General features: G+C 40.1%; 2 protein-coding genes across 2 annotated transcripts in view; both read right to left on the minus strand.

The window, feature by feature from the left end:
* The window catches only part of LOC142143338 (major histocompatibility complex class I-related protein 1-like), a 719,063-nt gene that overhangs the window by 245,267 nt on the left and 453,368 nt on the right, over positions 1 to 20,428 (minus strand). The window lies entirely within an intron of this gene.
* The window catches only part of LOC142143339 (class I histocompatibility antigen, F10 alpha chain-like), a 34,385-nt gene continuing 14,986 nt past the window's right edge, over positions 1,030 to 20,428 (minus strand). The window contains exons 3-7 of the mRNA XM_075201105.1: positions 20,039 to 20,317; positions 17,530 to 17,802; positions 17,241 to 17,336; positions 3,109 to 3,138; positions 1,030 to 1,081 (exon numbers count right to left, since the gene is read on the minus strand). Of these exons, the coding sequence (XP_075057206.1) occupies positions 1,077 to 1,081; positions 3,109 to 3,138; positions 17,241 to 17,336; positions 17,530 to 17,802; positions 20,039 to 20,317 (683 nt within the window). The 3' untranslated portion in view covers positions 1,030 to 1,076. The remainder of the gene's footprint in view (positions 1,082 to 3,108; positions 3,139 to 17,240; positions 17,337 to 17,529; positions 17,803 to 20,038; positions 20,318 to 20,428) is intronic.

Consider the following 20,428-nt stretch of genomic DNA (forward strand, 5'->3'; position numbering starts at 1 on the left):
ATTCAGTTTTGTTTCCAACTTTTCTGTGTGTTTTTGCATGTATGCAAGAGTTTTTTTTAATGTATGCAAGAATTTTTTTTTATGACTGAAAGACTATACTGTAGACACAAGACTGCACAATGCTGAATATCTATTAGCCCATCTGGACTAATCCCACAGAAGGGCTACTGTAGCAAATTGCTGAAACTGTTGATGTTGACTATGACACAAAGGTGTCAGAACACACAGTGCATTGCAGCTTGCTGTTTATAGGGCTGCATAGCCACATACCAGTCAGAGTGCCCATGCTGACCCCTAACCACCTCCAAAAGCACCTACAATGGGCACATGAGCACCAGAACTTGACCATGGAGCAAAGGAAGAAGGTGGCCTGGTCTGATGAATTAGGTTTTCATTTACATGATCTGGACGGCCAGGTGTGTGTGTGTCCTTTACTTGAGGAAGAGATGGCACAAAGAAGCACTATGGGAAGAAGGCAAGACGCAGAGGCAGTGTAATGCTCTGGGCAATGTTCTGCTGGAAAATCTTGGGTCCTGGCATTCATGTGGATGTTACTTTGACACGTTCAAACTATTTAAACTTGGTTCCAGACCAAGTAAAACCCCTTCATGGCAACGGTAATCCCTGCTGACAGTGGCCTCTTCCACACTGTAAAAATTGTTCAAGAATGATTTGAGAAACACGACAGAGTTCAAGGTGGCCTCTAAATTCTCCAGATCTCAATCCATCTGTGGGATGTGCTGGAAAAATAAGTCCAAACCATGGAGGCGCCAGCTCAAAACTTACAGGACATAAAGGATCTGCTTCTAACATCTTAATGCCATATGCTACAGGACATCTTCAGATGCCTTGTGAAGTCCATGGCTCGACAGGTCACAGCTGTTTTAGCAATACGAGAGGGATCTACAAAATAATAGGCAGCTGGTTTTAATGTTCTGGCTGATCAGTGTATACCTTCATACATTACACTCACGCAGAACTGTATTACTATTATTACTTATTATAATTATCAGTCATTGTTCAGAAACTTACACTCAGGCTGTTACTGGGTTGTTGGAGGAGTCAGAGGAGGCTTCTTATGCTGTGAGAAGATCAAACTATGTTTATCATGTATAATAATCATTACATTATATACACACACATTGTAGAATGATTACACTATATACACCACAGAGACAGAGCAGCCTCCTCACACACATTGTACAATGATTACACTATATACACCACAGAGACAGAGCAGCCCCCTCACACACATTGTACAATGATTACACTATATACACCACAGACAGAGCAGCCCCCTCACACACTGTACAATGATTACACTATATACACCACAGAGACAGAGCAGCCCCCTCACACACATTGTACAATGATTACACTATATACACCACAGAGACAGAGCAGCCCGCTCACACACATTGTACAATGATTACACTATATACACCACAGACAGAGCAGCCCCCTCACACACTGTACAATGATTACACTATATACACCACAGACAGAGCAGCCCCCTCACACACTGTACAATGATTACACTATATACACCACAGACAGAGCAGCCCCATCACACACATTGTACAATGATTACACTATATACACCACAGACAGAGCAGCCTCCTCACACACATTGTACAATGATTACACTATATACACTACAGAGACAGAGCAGCCTCCTCACACACATTGTACAATGATTACACTATATACACCACAGAGACAGAGCAGCCTCCTCACACACATTGTACAATGATTACACTATATACACCACAGACAGAGCAGCCACCTCACACACATTGTACAATGATTACACTATATACACCACACAGACAGAGCAGCCTCCTCACACACATTGTACAATGATTACACTATATACACCACAGAGACAGAGCAGCCCCCTCACACACATTGTACAATGATTACACTATATACACCACAGACAGAGCAGCCCCCTCACACACATTGTACAATGATTACACTATATACACCACAGACAGAGCAGCCCCCTCACACACTGTACAATGATTACACTATATACACCACAGACAGAGCAGCCCCATCACACACATTGTACAATGATTACACTATATACACCACAGAGACAGAGCAGCCTCCTCACACACATTGTACAATGATTACACTATATACACCACAGAGACAGAGCAGCCTCCTTACACACATTGTACAATGATTACACTGTATACACCACAGAGACAGAGCAGCCCCCTCACACACATTGTACAATGATTACACTATATACACCACAGAGACAGAGCAGCCTCCTCACACACATTGTACAATGATAACACTATATACACTACAGAGACAGAGCAGCCCCCTCACACACATTGTACAATGATTACACTATATACACCACAGAGACAGAGCAGCCCCCTCACACACATTGTACAATGATTACACTATATACACCACAGAGACAGAGCAGCCCCCTCACACACATTGTACAATGATTACACTATATACACCACAGAGACAGAGCAGCCCCCTCACACACATTGTACAATGATTACACCATACTTGCCAACATTTTTTTTTGGGCTTCCGGGAGATGCCGGCTGGGACGTGTGCGTGCAGTGGACGGGGCGCCGAAATCGGGTAATTTTGGCCCCACCCCCGTGACGTAATGACGCAAATCGCGTCATTTTACAACGAGAACGGGGCCAAATGCCGCGATTCCGGGTGAATCGCGGCGTTTAAACCGAATTCTGCCCACTTCACTAGGAAGTGGGCAGATCAGGGAGATTGCCACACTCTCCCGGGAGTCCGGTAGACTCTCACGAAATGCGGGAGTCTCCCGGACATTCGGGGAGAGTTGGCAAGTATGGATTACACTATATACACAACAGACACAGAGCAGCCCCCTCACACACATTATACAATGATTACAACGTGATAGACGTCCCACATTGTGTACTATGGGTTTGAGTCATTAAGAAAAGCAAGGCAAAAAAAAAAGAAGTAAGTTTTATCCTGGACAAAACCATGTTACAATGTAATGGGTGGAAATTAGTTTATTATTTTGCATGGAAGGAAAATACAGGTTAAATTACACCACTAAACATCACATATAATGAACAGAATACTTACAATTGGTGGTCTCGTAAGTAGATGTTATTTCTGAAATAAACAGAGGAGATGAAATTACAAACAGGAACCAGCAGAATAATTGTATCCTAAACATTCCTCACAGATTATGATGAATAAATATAATGTAAAGAAGACTCTTCTACTAGAGGATTTAGTTTTATAAAGGCAGAGATTACTGATAAAGAAATACACCATGTTGCACATGCCAACGCAGAAGGATGGAGTACGGTATTCTTTTGTGCATTAGTAATAGAGATGCTCAGGCTCGGTTCCCCGAGAACCGAATCCACCCAAACTTAGCAGATTCTCTTTCGTGCGCCCACGGAATTGAAAACGAGGCAAAAGGTCATCTTTACATCGTCAGATCTCGCGAGTTTTGGATTCTATAAGTAGAATAAGTAAGGGAAACAAATAAATAACACCTTTTACCTTGGTAAAGAAAAGAAAAACTATAATCCAGGCAAAGATATCTGCAGAAAAAAATTAAATTGTCAACATGCAATTCTACACACACACCGTGGTAAGGAAAGAATGAGGCCTTCGCCGTTCTCTATGAGTGCTAGTTCTGCAACTGTCACTGAGGCATCTTCTTGTAAGGTCAGTCATGACCAAGCAAGACATTGTCATTCTGACTCCAAAACAGGTGTCCAAATACTTTTGTGTGTAAAAACCGAGCTGGAAGAACACAGTAAGACATTAGAGGAAAATGTATGTTCAGATTCAGAAATGACAAATCCCTGAGGGGAGTTTATCTTCTATGAGTGCTATGTGTAAGCCTGACCTTTCTGATAGTGTACCCATAAAGAAGGACCCTTTCAGCATTCTGCAGATGTGTGCATGAGCAGTCCAAGTGTAGCAGGTGATACACAAATTGAGGATGACACTTTGGAATTGCAACTGGATGAGGGGGATATTTGTGCAGCTGACAAAGGCGCTAATGAGGATGTTGATGAGGATGATGTAATTTGTGTAAGTCCTGTACCAGAGCAAATAATACCAAAAAATCCACCTCTTATGCATGGAATTATTTCTACTCAAATCCTGACAACAGTTGTCTAGCCATTTGTAGCGTTGTAAAGCCACAGTCAGTAGAGGTAATGACCTTAACCATCTAGGAACCTCATCTATGTTATGCCATTTGAAGCGAGTTCATGGCAAGTTGGAAACTTATGTTAAAAAAATTACAACAAGTGGTCCAGCAACAACTAGGTCCCTGCTCTCACCTAGAACCCGACACCTGCAATCTACACCCACAACACCTTTCTCATCAATATCCTCAATAGCGATTGGAGGTAGTCCTGCATTAAAAGTTGCTAAGGCTAGATGACTCCTCCACTATCCTGGATTCCTCAGAAGAGGGGGGTGCATCTTCATCCCAGAAGCTGACCAAGAAGAAGACTACTAGTAGTTTACAACAATTGAGTGTTAAACAATCCTTTGCAAGAGGAAGCAAGTATGAAAGCTGTCACCCAGTTGCAAAGTGGATCACAGACACTATGGCGACTATGCTAGTATTAGATCTGCATCCAATAGCCACTATTATTGCAGCTGGTTTTAGACAGTTACTTGAGGTGTTCAGGTCACGACATCATTTTACTAGAAAAGCTATTCCTCACCTCTACTAGAAGGTTCGTAAAAATGTAATTATTGGGCTGCAAAATGCCATTTTACCCACTGTACACTTATCCACAGATATGCGGAAGTTGGCAAACTAAAGATTATATAACTGTGATAGCTCACTGGGCCTTCAACAGCAGGAACAGCCGCAGCATGTACCCAAGGACGTCACATTTTCCAGAGGCAGCCTACTCTGTGTATCACCGGCTTCAATAAGAGGCATACAGGGAAGCATGGCGGCTTAGTGGTTAGCACTTCTGCCTCACAGCACTGGGGTCATGAGTTCGATTTTCAGTCATGGCCTTATCCTTGTATAAAGACAACAGTTTTATTAACAAAGAACAATGTTGCTTGCAGAAATAATGTAAGCATGGATGTCTAAATAGACGTGAATATGTATTACTCAAACCTTCCACTTTGCTGCTGTTTCATCAGTAGTGCACAAAGTGTTTTAATGTGCACTTTACGTCAAGGGTTCCTAACTATATTATAATTTTTTGGGAATTGGGCTGATTTGAAGCTCAGTGATGACCTTGCTTTTTCGTGTGAATTTCAATGGCTCTTTTTAGTGCAATGTCTGGAACAAGATTTGATATACTCACGTCAGACTGATTTACCCTTCTGAAGTTTGTTTTCAAATTTCCTTTCAATTGCTTGTCTCTTGTACGTGTGACCACATACTTTGTTTTTCACTGGGTTCACCATCTCCAACCCGCCGGAGCACCCTGGATTGGTCTTTGTCTGATAAATGCACGCATCCCAGGAGGGTCAGCGCTCGTCGCCATGTATTAGCTGTAGAATTACCACAGTTATCCAAGGAACGGGTGGAGCGATCAAATGAACCATAACTGATTTCATGAGCCATTGTCAGTTTCACTGTACCGGCCATGTGCTCAGGGTGACGGCCATCTCCTCATCTTCCAAAGCTTAGTCTGCAGGGGCCGGTGACACACCCATTTGTTTTCTCAGGTCTCTTAGCTGTTCTTTAAACTGGACAAATTTATCGTTCTGCCTCAGGGCCTCCTCTGTATTATTCTTCTGAAGCGCAGTGTATCTCTCGTGTACAAGCTCTCTTAAATCCGGAATCTCATCCGGTGGGTCACATTTTAACTTAAGCATGGTCTCCTGAACTGCATCTATATATTGCTTTAAATCTGGTCGATGCAGCATATTCCAACATGACAGATTCCATGCTGCCCACATGTTCCGTGTCACAGTCTGACTGAAGCAGATTTAATGCCACTCCAGTTGTAATATCCATTCATATGCCTACATAAATTTGGCAGTTCTTCAGGGATCAGAGGGAGGTTTACAGAAAGGAGAAGGAGATTAAAGATGCAGCACAAGCAGACATGGTTTCACAATGTAGAGTTCATTGACAGGACTGTTAGGCTTAAGGCAGCTAAGCTATTGGTAGCTTGTTTTGTGGGGGCCCAAACAAACCAAACAATTCAGCCACAAAAGTGGCAGTGCTTGTCGCTGGTGTGCTTGCTTTGTTAAACTGTACATGTTCTTTTCAATATCTTACATAAGGGTGGGAGGGAGGGCCCAAGGACAATTCCATCTTGCACCACTTTACTTTTCTGACACTGCTGTGTGGCAATGTGTTCTAGATGTGCTAGGAACTGCCGTGTGTTTGTGTCGTTGCTTTGTCAGTAAGCATCCAGTCATGTCGCTGCAGTCTTTGTCCGAAAGTGTATGAATATAATATTTTGACCTGTGAGGTGGTCAAAATTGACTGCAAATGTTTTGAAATTAGTGTTATTGAGGTTAATAACAACGTAGGAACAAAAAAAGAGCAAAATTATGTTATTTCAGCATATTTTTGCAATTTTTCTAAAAAATACAGATCCAAAACCAAAATACGTGAGGACGATTTTGCCAAAACCAAAACCATAACACAAAGTTAATCCAGATCTAAAACCAAAACCAGAACAAGGGGGTCAGTGAACATCTCTGATTAGTAATAGAGTTGCATATTGTTAAGGGATATTACCTTATCTCCCAATATCAGACCCAAACACATACATTTTGTTTATGTTGTAAGATAGTAGTATTTATAGGCATTCTTACCATTAAATGTTGTCCAGTGCTTGTTGGAGAGACATAAAGGATTGGTAAACCCTCTATGCAGCAGGACGAACTGGATGAAAAAAGACCTATCCTCTCTTTTATAACCCCCGTACAGCACTGATTATCCACAGTTTACCTGTTGCCATAGAAACATAGGTAATCAGGAGTATGCGCAAAGGACACAAGAACATTAGTGGGTGGGATGGTCTTGTTATATCCATAACTATTGTGAGTAATAAAGATTCTCCAATGCGATCGCTATAATTCCAAAGCACAAAGTTTTTATTGGGAAAGAATATCAAGGCAAAGTTTGGTATACATATTCGTGAGCTCGTTGTCACCAACCCAAGCTTCAATCGGAACACTCTGGTTTCCAAAGCCAGAGGTGAATATTTTATACATAGCACAGTTGAAAAAAATACTGACATCACAAAGGTACACAGTTACAGTATTAAGGTCCACATTCCTAGGTCTTGACCTCCCAAAAATTCGACGTGACATTGGTGGAATCCTCTGGTCATTGTTCCTTGAAACTGCCAGGTATCCTACTCCAGTTTCCCTGCTCTAGCCCTTGTATAAACTTGTTTTTATGATCCCCCTGCACTGACTATTTGATGTATGAAAATGTGATATTATTTATAACTAGCATTCACAAGGTGCGGAAGCATATATAATTATATAACATATAATTTGTAAGTTGGAAACAGTATTAAGCCTCTTTACCACTTTATATTTTATATAAAACAATAGACAAACATTAAATTTATTTACATGTTATTGTGATAATATTTGGGTTGTGAATTCAGTGCATCCCAACTGATTGTAGTGTACAGATATAAGTAATTACCACTTCATCTAATTATTTAACGTTTACAGTCTCAGTGTAGTATAAAATAAATTGTGGGATGGATGATCTACCAACTGTCAGGAAAAAGGAATGCATAATGTGAGACAGATAGGACTTTCTGTCGAATGCGGCCTGCAATATCATTCTTATAAAGCTTGTAGCAGGTATGAGGCGTCAACTAGGTGGCCACTTTGCAAATCTGGTCAACCAAACCCCTGTGATGCTCTGCCCATGAATAACCTACTGCAAAGGTAAAATTATCCGTAAGTCTGGATAGCACTAGTTCCTCAACTACTAAATAGACCTGACAGGTTGCTGCTCTAACCAAACAAGATAAAGAAGTCTATCTATGAAGCTGCGATGAGTGAAAAATGGTTGTTGAAGCACTTCTCTCAATTCATCATTAGGTTAAAGCAGGTGAAATCAAGAGATATCTCGAGCTTTAATCAATTTTCCACTGGTTACCACAAACCCCATCCCTATGAGGAATGTGATCTGACTCAGTTTAACAAGTGGTGAAGAGTACAGCCTTTAAACACAATGTTTGGCATTGACTTGCCTTTTTAATGGGGTACAGAGGCGCTGGAGAGACATATATTACTAGTAGGAATTTGGTTGAACTAACAGTTATTGATAGATGGGTGGGGCCTTAACCAAAAATAAAGCAGTTACAACCATGAATAGTGATACAAAATGCCCTAATTTATGAAAAGTATTGAAAGATGCTGTGACTGACAATATGGCATAAACCAAACTATATTACACAATAGAACCATACCCTCGGTAGTGCCTACACCACCACTATATTATTAATTATTTTCGCCCCAACTGCGTGGCTCCAGAACAGAGAGCCAGATAGGTGGCCCTCACCTCTAGATAGAGCAGATTTATTTGGGGACCAGGTTTTCTCCAGTTGACGATGAAGATAAACTGTCTCTGCATCTGTGAAAGCTGCATCTGTCGTGACTACCTGCTAACATGGAATCACAAATCACTAACACCGTCAAGTGAGATGGTTCCTTTCTCCCCAGAAGAATGAAAACCATCTTGACAGTCAACTGGAATGGGCATCAGTGCTGCTTAATAGATGTATTTTTTAATCAAAGGAGCACATTCTAAAGGGGCAGTTAAACTATGTATTCAGGATCATTTCCAAGTTGAAAATCATTGTCTCCACAACCTCCATGTATAACTGCATGGTGGAATGTGACAAAACGAGGGATTAATTTACCCTCAAAATATGGACTGGGATCAACATAAATGTTACCCCTATGGTTCCCTATCTATGCCAGCCCTAGTCTACTAAGCTCCAATCAACTACAAGGTACATAAAGAAAAGGTCCACTAAGCCAAAACCTAGAAAACTACAGGAGCCAACTTTACCTTTATAAAGGGGATGTCAGGTGCCATCTCCGCACTCTCCACAGCCAGCATTGTTGTTCCTGTGATACTCCTGTGTATTGACTCCTTGGCTATAGTTTGACTTCTCTTCCGGATCATCCCTTGTTCTTCACTGCCCGCACTGGTTTTGACCCTTGGACTGTTCCTGACTACGATTTGCCTTCTCTCCGTTGTACTGCGCTCCTCTGGTTTTGACTCGGCCTGTTTGACTACTCTCCATTCACTGCACTGGTAACTATCTGGGAGAACCGCGACCTGCGCATCACACGCAGCAAAGCCCAAACCTCCTTGCGGGGGTCCCTGGCGAACACCGGTGGTGCGTTAGACTCCGCACCTCTCAGTTTAGTTGCGCTAATACCAGTCAGTGATATTCCTAGTGAAAGTCGTGACAGGAGATTCCACAGCAGCATGTGTGCATTCACTAGCTAGAAATGGCTGAGTCAGACTGGCATTGAGGATATGGTCTCTGTCAGCTGACAGGGCAGGACAATCAGCCTCTTGAAGACTGTCTAAGGGAAAGACCCATAGTGAACCATCAGTGCTGCCTCCAGGTCTTGTGGAGCTGCGTACTCGCAAAAAGCAGAGTGACAATGACCTGAGACCTCCACCTTGCTGGTGGCTTCAAACCAGAGCGCCTCTGTATCACAGAAAAATCCTGGATGAATACCCCCCCCCCCTCCCAAGAGTGACTAGGAGACTGGTGAGATGTTTAAGTTATGCCATGTATGTTGGCTGTGCCAGACTATCATGTACATTGTTGCAGTTCATTCTTGAATATTCTTACTGCTCTTTGACACTACCCTTTTGTTATACCATATTGTTAAACCTTCTTATTCTATTTAATTGGATATTTGCCTCTGTGATTCTGAACCTTGCATAGGTGCCGAGCATACCAACTGGACATAATGGTCTGCCTTGTTATGCATCTGTCACCTGTGAGCACAGAGCTACTGCTAAGACCGATATCCTCGTACGGGGCATTGGGACAGCGAGGAAGAAAAACTTTAGCACCTGAAAGACACCCTCTGCCCAGGAAGGCACCAAAGATTAGACGGCCAGACTTATGATTCAGCTATGACACTCCAAAAGTTGATGGTTCTGACAGCAAATGATCATGACTCTCTAGCTACGCTGAATGCATCCAATGAACTTTATATAAAAGTATTACGCCCTCAAATGACGTCATGAATTATACATTGATGGGAATTGTAGTGGATCTATTTATTTTCTTGTTTTCATGGTATTAAGCATTATTGTATGATTTTAGTGAGTTATAATTAATACATCATATAAATTAAATGATTGTAATGTTTTTAATATGTAATGTTTTGCGACAACGTTATCTCTAATTGATGTTCCAGCACTGTAAAAACAGGGACGGGTATATGGTATGTATAACAACATGTATCTTATCAAATGGAAACTCCATCCCTGAGCTGTTAAACTCCATCAAAAATGTCTCCTGTGGAAGAAACCTGTTTAAAGGCCTCAAGAATAAAAACCATAGGAACAAAGGGTCTTATTTATTAAGCCATAACGGCTTTTTCCGCATGGTTTAGGCATTTTTAAGTAACCTAGCTCTCTAGCAAAAGCCTAGATATAAATAAGCCTAGATATCTCCTGCATTAGGCCAAGTTTCGCATTAAACCACATTACCCATACTTTTCAATGGGGACTGCGGTCTGGGGCAATTTAACAAGTTTCAAAAAGCCTAACTTTTCAGAGCTTGACCCCATTGGCTAACACCATCTAAATAAGGGGTTAGTTGTACTACCTTATGGGAAGAGCACTGCGGTAAAGAGAACTTCAGATCCCTCTCTGCAGCATTCCCGCTCTCCACCCTGGTTATTATTGTATAAGGACTTTGCGCATGTGCAACCTAAGGTCATACATGAGCAGTACGGACTCCTGGAATTGAGGTAAGGAAAGTAATCGCCGGGATAGTCTCCTATGGGGGATTTTAATTATCCGGACATTGATTGGAGTACTGAGACCTGCGGTACAGCTAGGGGAAATAGCTTTCTGAGCACGCTAAAAGACCATTACATGTCCCAATTAGTAGAGGAACCGGACTATACTGGACCTAGTAATAACAAACAATGTAGACGTAATATCAAATATTCAAATTAGGGAGCACTTGGGAAACAGTGATCATAATATGGTCTCATTTGAGATTAGTTTCCAGAAGCAACGGTATAAGGGATCAACTAGGACTTTAAACTTTAGAAAGGCAAATTTTGATATGCTAAATGAGTCTATAAAGAGCATAGACTGGGACAAAGCCTTTGAAGGAAAAAACACGGAAGAAAAGTGGGCTGTCTTTAAAATGTTGTTGGAAACATGCACGTATAAGTTCATTCCTATGGGAAATAAATGTAAAAGAATTAAGTCTAAACCAATGTGGCTAAATAAAAAGGTAAGGGAAGAAATGCAAAGGAAGAAGCGTGCATTTAAATTGTTTAAGTCTGAAGGGTCATAGGAGTCCTTCCGTAGGTACAAGGAATGTAATAAAACATGCAAAAAGGAAATTAGATTGCCTAAATTAAAAAATTAAAGGCAAGTTGCAAAAGAAAGTAAGACGAACCCCAAAACGTTTTTTAAGTATATAAATGGCAAAAGGATTAAAAAAGATAATATAGTACCCTAAGAAGTGAGATGGGTGAATTGATAAATGATACTAAGGAAAAAGCAGAGGTATTAAACACTTTCTTTTCTTCGGTATTTACAAGAGAGGAACAAATGGTAGGAGTAATACATAAAAATGGAAATAAAACCATGCCATTAATGAATACTTGGTTGACAGAGGAAGAAGTCCAAAGGCGACTGAAGAATATTAAGATAAATAAAGCTCCAGGTCAAGATGGCATACACCCAAGGGTCCTTATGAAGTTAAACTCGGAAATAGCTAGACCGCTATTCTTAATTTTCAGAGATTCATTATTATCAGGCTCAGCACCAAGGGATTGACGAATAGCAGATGTGGTGCCATTGTTTAAAAAGGGGACGAGATCACAACCAGGGAATTATAGACCTGTAAGCCTGACATCAATAGTGGGGAAACTACTGGAAGGCATTTTAAGAGATAGTATTCAGGATTACTTGGTACGCAATAAAATTATTAGTGGGAATCAACATGGATTTGTGAGGGATAGGTCATGTCAAACTAATCTAATTAGTTTTTACGAGGAAGTTAGTGTGAACTTAGACCAGGGCAGCACAGTAGATGTGGTCTACTTAGATTTTGCAAAGGCCTTTGATACAGTGCCACACAAAAGGTTGATTTACAAAATAAGGCAACTGGGTCTAGGAATCAACATTTGTACTTGGATCGAAAACTGGTTAGAGAATAGGGAACAGAGAGTTGTGATAAATGGAACATTTTCTAATTGGTCAAAAGTTCTAAGTGGAGTACCTCAAGGTTCCGTGCTGGGGCCACTCCTTTTTAATATATTTATTAATGACCTTGGTGATGGTTTAGAGAGTAAAGTTTCTATTTTTGCAGATGACACTAAACTCTGTAAGGTAAGAAAATCAGAGCAAGATGTAGCTTCTCTACAGAGGGACTTAAATAAACTGGAGGATTGGGCCGCCACATGAAATGTGAGGTTAAACACAGATAAATGTAAGGTTATGCATTTAGGGATCAAAAACAAAAATGTAATCTATAAATTAAATGGAATTAATTTAGGAGAATCTATAATGGAAAAGGATTTGGGACTGCTCGTAGACAGTAGACTTAGCAATAGTGCTCAATGTCAAGCAGCAGCTGCAAGGGCAAACAAAGTAATGGCATGCATAAAAAGGGGCATAGATGTAAGGGAAGACAGTGTAATTTTGCCACTGTATAAATCGTTGGCAAGACCTCATCTTGAATATGCAGTACAGTTCTGGGCACCATTCTATAAAAAAGATAATTTGGAACTAGAAAGTGTTCAGAGAAGGGCAACAAAATTGATAAAGGGTATGGAGTCATTAAGTTATGAGGAAAGGTTAGCCAGTTTAGGCATGTGTACTTTAGACAAGCGGCTTCTAAGAGGAGATATGATTACTATGTACAAATACATTAGGGGTCAATACAGAGAACTTTCATGGGAACTTTTTACCCCAAGGACTATACACAGGACACGCGGTCACCCCCTAAGGCTAGAGGAGAGGAAATTTCACAACCAGCAAAGGAAGGGGTTCTTTACAGTAAGGGCAGGCAAGATATGGAATTCTTTGCCAGGGAAGGTTGTGATGGCAGATTCAATAGATATGTTTAAGAAAGGGTTAGACAAATTTTTAGCGGAAAAGTGTATCTAGGGATACGACCGTTAATTAAAATGAAGGATAGTAGTGGATATAGGGTAAAAATAGGACTGCAATATTGAGTCTGGGGGGTTTTTCACAACTGAACCAGATTGGCAGTTGCTTAACTCTGGATCAATTTCAAATATAAGTGCAGGATCGCAGGAGATCCAAAATAGGTTGAACTTGATGGACTGGTGTCTTTTTTAAACCTCATCAACTATGTTACTATGTTACTATCGGAAGCACTGTCCTGGGATGATTTTTTCAGAAATGGCCGTGAAATATCATCTCTTGTCAACGCGATAAGGGATTATATTTAACGGAGAGCATATGCAGCCATCAATAAATAGGACCCAAAGAACCATCCCTCTAGTGTCTAAGAAATAGTTTGAAGAAGAACATCTGAACCTTCTGATGATCAGGGATTGGGCAGATGCCTGAAGAGTTGTCTCTAGGTGCCTTGTGAGAAAGAATGATTTTGGACAATCCCGATAAAGTCATCTGGTATTCCAAGCCATTGATGATGATGATCACCAAAGGTCTGGTTACAGAAAGGGACCATTGGAATTGAATATCAGAAGGAGCAACTCCAGTACCTCCTGGGCCTCTGGTCCAAGCTGGCAGAAAGGGTGACTTGGAATTGGCACTCTTGCTTGCCCAAAATGGTATTTTCTTGTTGGGTGCTGCACTCAAGGAACCTACCAAGCTTATTTTGCAGAGTGGTCTCAAGACAGCTTACCATCAAAAAGATAAAAAGTAAAGCCTTTCACCCGGGCCCACACATTTGAATCAGTTCTATTTAAGGAAAGTAATTTCCCCTCATTTTGTCAGTTCAAGGGGTATATTTACTAAACTGCAGGTTTGAAAAAGTGGAGATGTTGCCTATAGCAACCAACCAGATTCTAGCTGTCATTTTGTAGAATATACTAAATAAGTGACAACTAGAATTGAATTGGTTGCTATAGGCAACATCTCCACTTTTTCAAACTTGCAGTTTAGTAAATCTACCCCCTAGTCTCAAAAAGACCTTTCCTGAAACGAGTAGGATGTCCATGCTTTTTCTGCGATGTACTTTCGAACACGCAAATCTTGAAACTTAGGGTCTACGAGCCATCGCTGCTGTAGTGGAGACCCATGCTGAAAACCTGCCAAAGTTTAAGACAGAATTCTTCATTTAGGTAGTTTCTTCTTGGATGTAAGACACAAAATACAGAATTGCTGTTTTAGACGCATCACTCTCCAGACCCTACATGAGGTGCTTGGTTCATTTAGATCATATCACTGGCTTGGTTAATGACTTAGATAACAAAAATGATCTTCAGAAGGACACCCCATGTACTTGACTGAGAAGTCTTTAACCCTTTGTAGTACCCGAGGATTAGGAATGTTTACTCCACTAGAAGTGCTAGGTCAATATTTAAGATTTCCTCATTAATTCCTTTAGATATTATTCCTGTGAACTTAGTACTCTTGAAACACTAACATGTATAGAGCATCAGTGCTCTGTTTTTTTAGAACAAAGCGGCACCATAAGTGATATTCCATTAATACATACAACGCTGCTCTGCTCCATACCTTCCGAGGTGGAGGACGATTTTGGCACACGGTGGATGGCAGGGAACACGCGCATTGTAATGATTAACTTCATTATCTTCGTTATCAACTGTAAAGCGTCCTGACTTCCCATCTGGAGATTTTGGGGCTCATTTAGAAGTGGACACATTTGCTCTTCAGATCGATGTAAGTGTGTATACTTATGCTCCACAATAATGTAGAGATAGTGCAGAGATGTAGGTTAACAGTGTTACTAATAAATGCTAAAATCTCATTACAATATATGAACACAATATAATAATGTAATTAAGTATCATATACACAGGAGAATATTGTCTTGAGTTGCTTTTTCAATATAAAATGTCACTAAATACAAACACAAATTAATAGAAATACAAACATCTGTTGCTTTTCCCTTAAAAATCTTCTTTGCTGCAGAGTTGAAATGAATTAAGTAATGCAAATAGATGGCTGCACTGTGATATAGTAAAGTCGCAACGCAATGATCTAAGTACTATCAGCTGGAGGTGTCAATACGCAATCAGCCAATCAGAAGCCGCTAGATAGTGCTGCTGATCATCATTATCATTGTGTATTGCTTTACCAGTCCTCCGTTACCAACAAGAAATACGCCTCATAAAAGGCATATCTGCAGATGCTTCCGCACCTAATTGTGTTGCAGTTATGTGAACATGCTCTTTCCTGCACTCGGTCTAAACTTGCCCACCCCTACCCCCCTGCTTTACCTCTCCAGGCAAAAAAAACTATATACGGACATACGGGTAAGAATCTGCTGTGAGCATGCGCAGTACAGAAGTGAGTATCTCATACTTGCCAACTCTCCCTGAAATAGGGGTGACCTCCCTCACTCGCTGAAGAGTCTGGCATTCTCCCTGATGCTGAGCCAGTACAAGATGTGGTTGGCTTCGCCATCTGTGGCATGATGACACAGTTCAGAAATTGTGTCCTATGTCCATGTATTGATGCCTATGGAGGTGGCCATTTTCATGGAGACCAAGATTTAATCAAAGACTGACAGGTAAGATAACATGACTTCAGTAATGGAGATAGAAATGTAAAAGACACTTCAGTCTCTAGAGATTCATTAGCTGCTTTTCTTTAACACATAGTTGCCTACTCTCCCAGAATGCCGGGGAGACTCTCGCATTTCTTAGAGACCTCCCGGGCTCCCAGGAGAGCAGGGCAACCTCCCGGTTCTCGCCCCGCAATAGATAAGTGGTGGGGGGTGGGGCTTAATGATGCAAATATTGTGTCATCTTAGCCCCACCCCCTGTTGTAATTGAGCAAAATTCTGACAATTGTTTAGGGGCGGTGCCAAAATGATGCAATTCATCAAGCCCCACCCCCACACACCCACCTCCGCTGGGATCTCCATGAAGCCAACGAGAAAAGGTTGGCAAGTATGGTGTATCATACACAAAAAAAGCTAAAATTGCCGTACATCAATTGACTACATTTGTAACACTTGTGCAGAGAATATACCTGGTGGAAATCAACTGTGGTGTTATAATGAGGATATTATAAGAAGTATGTTATATAGAGGGAGCATTGTATTTAATATATTTTGTTTTGTTATGTTTTCAGGACCATCTGGTTACCAGATAGAAGAACCCACACTACAATACATAATATCCAGTGGAAAACAATTGACCTATATAACATTCTATATTGCTAAAAATAAATACATTTCTGCTCAAGTTGTATATATTTCTTTCCTGGAGTGGTTGAATATTTTTTGCTCTACACTCTTTCAGGACACTACGGTCAATTTGTTAAAGGGTGCAGGGCTTTTTCTCCCATTACTCTATGCAACTTAGTCTTACAATACAGCTGTTTTAGCCTCTGGTGGCAGTAAGATTTCCTGGCTTTTGCCACTGATAGCTTTCACCTGCCCTTGCGTGACAGTGGTACTTGAACTCCTGCAATATCTGTGATGTAAATCATGTAAAAATGCTTTATTCTTTAAATAAAGTATTTTTTTTCAATGTTTATAGGTTGTTAAATATTTGTTTAACTTTGAAATCTATTTTTTAACTTTCATTTTTATCTTATTTGTCGGTTCACACATGCATCCCTAGAGACTGGTACAGTGAGTTAACTCAGCTGCCCAGCAATATTTTATGATGAATTGTTGTGGAAATTTTTTAATTTACTTTTATTTTTACTTCCTATCACTCTACCAAAAACCGGCTTACAGAAGAAAGAAGGAAGTCTCTGTGTGAGTTATTTTCTGGTTTTCTGGTGTCAGAGACCATAGTTATACATAGGAACACAAATAACACATGATAGAAGGTAACCTTAGAAAAGCGATGTTCAATCTGAAACTTACTCTTGTATGTAAGAAATCCAGCAATGCCAACTACGACAACAAGGAAACTGAAGACGACACCAATGATCAGACCAATTGTGAGGCCACTTTTAGGCTCTGGGAAAGATAAACACAAAGGAGTATATGAGATATTTGTGAATACAAATTTCCAGGTGCATTGTACATGAAAGACCAGCTCACATACAGCAAAGATGGATATTGAAGAATCCACAGACTTAATACAATTACAATGTACAACTTTTTTCTCCTGTATTCACTTTTTTATATTCATAGTGTATATAACACTCACCCCATTTCATAATGAGAGTCTCCTCCAGGCTGCTGTGATCCACATGACAGGAGTAACTGTCCTCCTCCCCAACCGCCACTTCCACGGTGACTCTGATCTGGTAGGTGCCATCAGGATTGGGGAGGATTGGTTGGGCCTCATCTAAGGGAACCTCGTCTTGCTCGTTCTTCATCCATTTCACATCCACAGCTCGGGGGTGAAATCCGTAAACCCAACAGTGAAGTTTAGTGACTCCAACTGATTTCTGACCGAAGACTTTCACGTCCGGGGGAACTGAGAGAAATGAGGAGGAAGATGTTAATTTGCTGACTCCACAGAATAATTCATTACTGATGTGTTATGACAATATATAAACAACATCAGATACAGGGATTATAATGTACTGATGTGTGGTGGGTGCTGACAATGTACATACTGTTTCAAACACAGATGGTTATCCTGTACTGATGTGAGGTTCTTGTCAATAACATACATCCCGAATCAGACACAGAGGGTAACACAGTACCGATGTGTGGTTACAGCTGACAATGTAAAGATCACATCAGACACAGAGGGTTACACTATACTGATATGTGGTGGGTGCTAACAATGTACATACACACAGGATTATAATTTGTGCTCCAAAAATACCCAGAAAAAGATGCACAGAAAAAGAAAAGTGTACTTACATGTATTTGTTGAGTGGGATGCATCTTATGATGCGTCCAGCTCAAGAGCAGCAGTATTTGCACCGCAAATACTACAGGTTGTAAAGTACAAATATTTGCACTGCATCTACAGAATAGAGATGTGGCTTTACAGTGTTAGTAGTAAATTACCCTATATGTACACAATATAATAATTAAATTAAGTGTCACATACACAAGTGAGATTTACTTTTTTATTTGTTGTTTGACAATTTCATTTAAAGACACTTGGGACGGCCATGGGCTCTAGGTTTGCTCCAAGTTTTGCCAATTTTTACATGGGCTTATTTGAAAAGGAACACGTGTGGTAGAGCCCATTTGGGACACACATCTAGTTATCTATGGATGGTATATTAATATATTGATAATTCATTGTTATTTGGTATGGGTTATTGCATAAGGCATATGTTTTATCAATTTTCTTAATTATAATAATAATTATAATAATAATCTAAGATTCACATACAACTTTCATCACATTTTCTGGATATCACCTTCTCAATTCAAGCTCAGGAAATTACAACTTCCAATTTAAGTAAAACAGTAGATTCAAACAACTATTTACATTGAACAGTACACACCATATACCATTGCTGTGAAAAATTCTCAAAAGCCAACTATTGAAATCAGGATGTAACTGCACTAGGGACAGAGAGAATGACACCCAGGCACATGAAATGCTAGAGACTTTTATAAAAGTAACTATTCACAGAATATGTTACAAGAAACTGGATACAGATATTAAAACAAAAAAAGAATATATGTGAACATCTATCTTTTAATCAAATTATCCTCCTGTTTGTTTCAAATTATAATAGTTCTTGTCAAGCTAGAAATATTATCTTTGAAATTAATAATTTAAACAACATTTTTGATACAACTAATAACATCTTACAGAATAATAGAAAGCTAAAATAACAAGTTGTAACCCTCATGGTGTGTATGCATGCTATAACATGTGTTTACAATCATTAGCAGCTGTAAAAATGTATTTTATATACAATAGCCATTAAGAACATCCTAATAAACATATTTAATGGTGAAAAAAATAAAGAAAACACATTTTTTTATTTTTAATGTTTTGTCATCAATGACTATATTATTAACAGTGGACATTAATTATTTATTTTTCTGTGCGTTCTTTAAAGAAGTTATTGGATGTAACCTGCGTAGTAGAGCAGAGCAGACCTCCCCCATATTCATCGGCTCACTTATCTTCAGTTCCGCTCTTTGCTGAATTTGAGTGTGCGCAGAAATAAGTGTGTTCTGAAACAAATGCACATTGCACTGTGTCCCCAGATGAATCAGACACACTGTGTATATTGTGTGCTGTCACCTCTCTTCTCCAGGTCATCTCTCCCATTGTTATACCACTGAATACAAGATAATATAATGTACTTAGGCACATGGGACAATTTATATTATAACTGATAGGAATGTATGATGTGTAACATAAAGGTAATACAAGTATAAAAATACAGGGCCTGATTCCTTAAGGAAAGTAAAGCAAAAAAAGGAGTAACTTTGCACCTTGGCAAAACCATGTTGCGTTGGAGGGGGAGGTTAATTTAAAATGGGGGAACAGACTAATAGTTGGGGTAGGGCATGTCCTAGATCAACTTTACATATCAGTGTAAAAATAAAGTTAGAAAGTATTTCTGTGCTACATGAATAAACAGACAGTATTTAACTTATGTGCAAAATAATAAACTCATTTGCACCCCTTGTATTTTAACATGTTTTGTTCAGGAGAAAACTTAATCCTTTTTGTGCCTTATTTTCCTTAATGACTCAGGCCCACTGTGTATATTGTGTGGTGTCACCTCTCTTCTCCAGATCATCTCTACCAAAGTTGACGTATTTCTTTAGCCACTCAATACAGATCTTCTCCAGATAAATCTTCTTTCTCTCCCCCATTCGTACATCTGGACTGTTCCATCTCTGTGTACTGATCTGAGCCTCGTACATGGTGGGGATATAAACTCCTCTCTGTGTGTCCAGGTACAAGAAATCTCTTCCATCATATGCAAGTTGTTCAAACCCCACCATGCTGCCATCATCTCTCAGCTCGCAGCCACGCAGGACCTGGACGGAATGTAAACCTGTACACAGTACAGAGCATGTTATACTGGAGTAGAACATGTGTGCAGCAGTGTTTGTGTGTGTATGTGTGCGTGTGAATTCACGTGTGTCACATTACAAAACCTCTATGG

The sequence above is a fragment of the Mixophyes fleayi genome, chromosome 3 (assembly GCF_038048845.1).
Source record: "Mixophyes fleayi isolate aMixFle1 chromosome 3, aMixFle1.hap1, whole genome shotgun sequence".
In the NCBI taxonomy this organism is placed as follows: domain Eukaryota; kingdom Metazoa; phylum Chordata; class Amphibia; order Anura; family Limnodynastidae; genus Mixophyes; species Mixophyes fleayi.